The sequence below is a fragment of the Penaeus japonicus genome, unplaced genomic scaffold (genome assembly GCF_977035675.1).
Source record: "Penaeus japonicus unplaced genomic scaffold, GWHDUDI00000001_assembly GWHDUDI00000018, whole genome shotgun sequence".
NCBI lineage: Eukaryota > Metazoa > Arthropoda > Malacostraca > Decapoda > Penaeidae > Penaeus > Penaeus japonicus.
Window position 1 is genome coordinate 31,972,076 of NW_028234420.1, and position 5,000 is coordinate 31,977,075.

Below are 5,000 nucleotides of genomic sequence, written 5' to 3' on the forward strand. Positions count from 1 at the left end.
CATGTAAGACTCACATGTTAACAGTCACAAAACCACTGATTGTCTTGCCTACTTGAAAAAAGGACAAATCAACATCAAAAATAAATTCAGAGTCTGAGTAGTGGCAACTGTTAATTCACTTTTCAGGAAGTGACAATTGTATGGAAGGAAAAATGCGAGTACACTCCGTCTGCCTCCTTGGATCTCTAAATATTATGTACAAAAAAACAAGTGAGGCTGTAAGAATACTCTGATCCCGTCTCTGCTTTAACGAGGATGATATAATATTAAAAATTATATAAAATGACTAGCAGCGTTACTAATTCATGGCTGAATTTGCATTTCAACGGGGATGCTGCATTCCCATATGAAAACAGCACCCATTATTGGAATGTGGACACAATTGCAAGTTGAAGTTCCCGGGAAGATATGTACAGACATGCTTCACAAGCTGAGCACACGCATTTACATTGAGCTTCCAAAGAAAATATCACATATAATTTCTCCACCTTGAGCTGCAACATCCTTTGTAGGAGAAGTTGTACAATGGCGCCGCGTCGACTTGGGGTTCTCCTGTACATCCCTGACATCAGAGGAGGCTTAGCCTGTCCGGGTGAACAGCTGACACTCGCCATGGGGACGAGCTGCCCTGCATTCGATCACGGAACTGGTCCTCTTTGAGGGAAGTGGAGGGTTTTTGTGATGCCTCGGAAGACAGACCCTGTTTTACAGCATGTCTTAACTTACGTAACAACATGGATGAGTCAGTCAATTCGGTAGACTTGTTTTTACGATCGTTATTATTGTTCTGAGTATCTGAACTACGCCTACCACATGGACCAACGCAAAATAACTTATCATAATACCCTGATACAAATATACCACTGACGAATACAGCCCAGAAGAGAAAGAGGAAAAAAAATAGACATTTCACTCTTAGGTTGAACTTCTTAGACACATGATGACCGCCATGATCTTGATAGCCGGACCCAACTTGATATGCAGGAGGTTGACCAGGTCGTTCTGCGTCATCATCAGCAGAGCCTCGCCGTCGATCTGCTGCTCCACGAACACGGAGGAGACCTGCTCGCATCCGGGGATCCGTGCCACAAGCTGCTGGACCTGGCTGGCATCCCACGCCTCGACGTCTGCCCGCTTCGCGTCGCCCAGTGAGGCCGTGAGGTGGCGGTGGCGCTCCCATGAATGTGGCATCGGGGCGGTCGGGTGGGGGTTGTAGCCGGGGTTGAAGACAGACTGGTGCACCATCATGTCGACCCCGTGGTCCGAGGTCTGCTGAGGTTGCTGTTGGTGAAGGTGATGTTGCTGATGATGAGGTTGAAGCTGTTGCTGCTGCTGCTGTTGTGATTGTGGCTGTGGCTGTGGCTGTGGCTGTGGATGTTGTTGTTGCTGCTGTTGTTGTTGTTGTTGTTGTTGTTGTTGTTGCTGTTGTTGTTGTTGTTGTTGTTGCTGTTGTTGTTGTTGTTGTTGTTGCTGCTGCTGCTGTTGTTGTTGTTGTTGCTGTTGTTGTTGTTGTTGCTGCTGCTGTTGTTGTTGTTGTTGTTGTCTGCTGTTGTTGTTGCTGTTGTTGTTGCTGCTGTGTCTGTGGCTGTGGCTGAGACTGTGGCTGTGATTGTGACTGTGGCTGTGGCTGTGACTGTGACTGTGGCTGAGACTGTGGCTGTGGCTGTGGCTGTGGCTGTGACTGCGGTTGTGGTTGTGGTTGTGGTTGTGGTTGCGGTTGTGGTTGTGACTGTGGCTGTTGTTGTTGCTGTTGCTGTGGTTGTTGCTGTTGCTGTGGGAAGCCAGTCGGCGATACTTGGTTGGACGAAGTTGGCGTTGTCGAATTTGATGTAATAGTTGTTACTGTCACTGGTGCTGTGGCGGTGGCAATGGACACTGTACATGATGATATGGCACAAGGTAATATGTTCGAGTTGGCGGCTGCTCTCATCTCCTCGTTGGCCTTTGGTACCTTCTGCGGTCGAGTGGGCTCCGGGGGACTCAGTTCGTCAAAGAACTTGCGTCTCTTCCGGACTCTCTTCTTCTGACAGGGAGTTTCGTCTGAATAGCCTTCCTTGTTCCCACTGAATGGACGGAGATCCAGCTTGACTTTTGGAGCAATCTTGCCCTTCTTCTTCTCCTGGGCGGGTTGGAGTCTGTCAGGGATCAAGGTATCCAAGTCCTTGTTCAGATTCTGTGTGGAGTACGGGCAGCCATACGCCGTGTGGTGGGTGGTGTAGATGGGACCTTTAACATGTCCAATGCCCTTGCAGCCTGCCGTGCCACATCCCATGCCCGAGTCTACATCCTCCGCTTGTTGCTCTGGAGTGAGAGGCGGCTGCAGAGCGTGGCCCGTCTTGTTACTCCATGATGGTGGGTGGATGTCTGGGGAGTCATCGTCAAGCCAGTAGTCATATGCGTCACCCCATCCATCAAAGTGGATCTTTATTTGGTAGTCTTGCACGTCAACTATGGTGGCAACGCGAATGAGACTCGGGTTCCTCTTATCGACAACCTCTAGCTTCATGTTCTTCTTGAACTCTCTTGGAGGTCTAGTCTTGAAAGCTCTGGCAGGGACAGCCATAGAGTTGGTTTCCTGGATGTACTCATGCCAGTTGAAGCTCTCCGGGTTTGGGTAATTATTTGGAGGATGGAGGACGATGTTATTGTCTGCACACCATCCAACAGGGTGGATGTAAGGTGATGACACTTCACTCCAGAAGTCAAAAGCTTTGTCCCATCCATCAAAATGGATGAGCACACGATTGTCAAGCACATCTGCCACAGTGGCTACACAGACCCACATGTTTTTTCGGTCTTCTGCCTCCAACTTCATGCCCACCCGGAAATTATTGGGTGGAATAACGGTGGAATTACCCTTATTGGCAAAGGCTTGTCTAGGTGCCGTCTGGGCCTTGCAGTGCTCTAGGTATGCCTTCCATGAAAATCCTAAGACCCCAAGGGGCGACTCCAGCTGCCGCCCATTCTTCTCACACCAGCCTGCCGGGAAAATGTTTGGCGAATCGGCATTGACCCAAAAGTCATACTGGTCTGAGTAGCCATCAAAGTGGAGCCTAACTCTATACCCAATGGTCTCAGCTACAGTCATGACACAGAACAACGACTGATGCTGCGGGTCAATGGCCTCCAGCTTCATGCCTGCTTTGAAGAGATTCCTGCCGAAGGGGAATGGCTCCGGCCACAGCTTCAGGGGCGCTGCCTTTGCCATGCCCTTCGCCCTCCCACAGTGCTCCAGGTACTTCACCCAAGAGAAATTGTTCTTCCCATCTTGCCACGGATGCTGAAATCGGCTCACTAGGGACTCCGTGCCCATGAGATTCCTCCCCTGTCTGGATTCGTCGTCGCTGACTTGCCCCGACTCCTCTGCCTCGCTGCGGTTCCCCTCCCTGCTCCCTTCCCCGCCGGCCCCCTGGTCGTCCCCTTCGCCTTTTTCGCACTGCCTGAGCTTCTTCCTCCTCTGTCTCTCTTTCTCCTGCTTTAGACGTTCTTTGCCCCACTCCAGCTCTCTTGCATCGTGTTCCTAAAATAACGTAGACACTCATTAGTGAAGAATGGAATTTCTAAGCTACTTCAGTGTAGTAGTAACATTTTCCTGCTAAAAAGGAAGTGATAAGTAGTGACTGAATAAAAAATATTCTTACTTTACACTTCAAGTTTGCAATTACATAAGTCTTGCTCCCAGCCAATGCAAAATATATATGTAAATGTTTGTATGTAATAGTGCATACAGATTGAATTAATACACCACAATTTACCTATTATATCAACAAAAATTCAAACTAAAAAAAAATCCCATCAAAAGAGATCAGAATAGGAGGAGAAAATACTGTTGAGAAAGACATTATCATTCCAATCATTTGCATCTGCAATAGAATATAGCAAGTAACATATTAATATACCCTAGATGAAGGAACAGACTGCAAATTTAAAGATAAATACTTACATCGCCACAAGCAACAGAACAGAAGTTGCTCTCTCGGAAGAACTCTGAACTCAGGCCATAACAGCCACAGTTCTTACAGCAGCAGATGTCGTCAGATTCTCTAGTTGACTTATTTCCCTGTGACTCAGAGTCCTGGGAATTGTCTGAGAATATTTCCTCATCCTTTATTAAATCTCTGAAGTTGGGTTTCCGCGCGTGGTGCCTGGGGGTTAACGGCTCCACCTTTTTGCAGTGGTTGTTTTTTATATCTTCCAGATCTCGGTCCTCAATAATCTCCACAGCGTCAAACTCGTTGATCTTGAATTTGAGATCCGTTCCATCCAGCTTTCCAACTCCATCCTCCCACTTCAGGAGCTCAGTGAACTTCATCTTTTCAGGCTTGACATCCTCCTCCGCCTCCGGCTGCTTGGACTTGCCAGTCGGGCTATTACCGGCTTTGTGTTCGGTACAGTTTTCGGCTTCCCTGCACGGGGACTTCTCCTCCTTCACTCTGTCCGAGGGTTCAACCTGCGCCTCATGGCTGGGGCTAGAACTCCTTGAGGAATTTTGTGACTTGTTCAGCATTGTCCGCAGAATCTCTTTTCTCACGTCCAGCACCTGCGACTCTGAGTCAATGCACATAGGTTCCTCCTTTACCTTGACCACTTCCTCACTTGCTTCCTTCTCCTTGTCTTGTTCTACAAATTCTGTGTCTGGCTTCACCTGCTGCTCATAACTGTCGAGGTAGGGCGGAAAGTCTTCCGGGTCTCTCTGTCTGCTCTCCTCCAGCGCAACTCCAAGCTGGCTGACGGCTTTTTGCAGAATGTCTTCTCTCTCTCTGTAAAAGGAGTGAAAGGAAAAGGTTCATTATACCACTAATGGTAAATTAGCATATGGGGCACATAAAACAACTTGAAATTCAATGAAACTTTCAAGACCCTTTTTAGATATCTACTCTCATATGTTAAATGCATCAGGAATTTAGGAAAATGTATCTTCTCTAAAATAAGAGAAAAAAAAGGAAACATACCCTTTGTTTGTGCACATCAAATCTCTCGTGTCTAAAGAGGAATCATCA

General features: G+C 47.7%; 1 protein-coding gene across 3 annotated transcripts in view; it reads right to left on the bottom strand.

Annotated features, from left to right (window-relative positions):
• l(3)mbt (lethal (3) malignant brain tumor) overlaps nucleotides 1-5,000 on the bottom strand; it is a 23,336-nt gene that overhangs the window by 404 nt on the left and 17,932 nt on the right. For 2 of the 3 annotated variants that reach the window (XM_086546869.1, XM_086546870.1), the window contains exons 8-10: nucleotides 4,953-5,000; nucleotides 3,944-4,760; nucleotides 1-3,520 (exon numbers count right to left, since the gene is read on the bottom strand). The exon at nucleotides 1-3,520 is cut by the window's left edge and continues 404 nt beyond it; the exon at nucleotides 4,953-5,000 is cut by the window's right edge and continues 310 nt beyond it. In XM_086546869.1, coding sequence (XP_086402995.1) covers nucleotides 569-3,520; nucleotides 3,944-4,760; nucleotides 4,953-5,000 — 3,817 coding nt within the window. In that variant the 3' untranslated portion in view covers nucleotides 1-568. The remainder of the gene's footprint in view (nucleotides 3,521-3,943; nucleotides 4,761-4,952) is intronic. The other variant, XM_086546871.1, reaches the window with a different exon arrangement.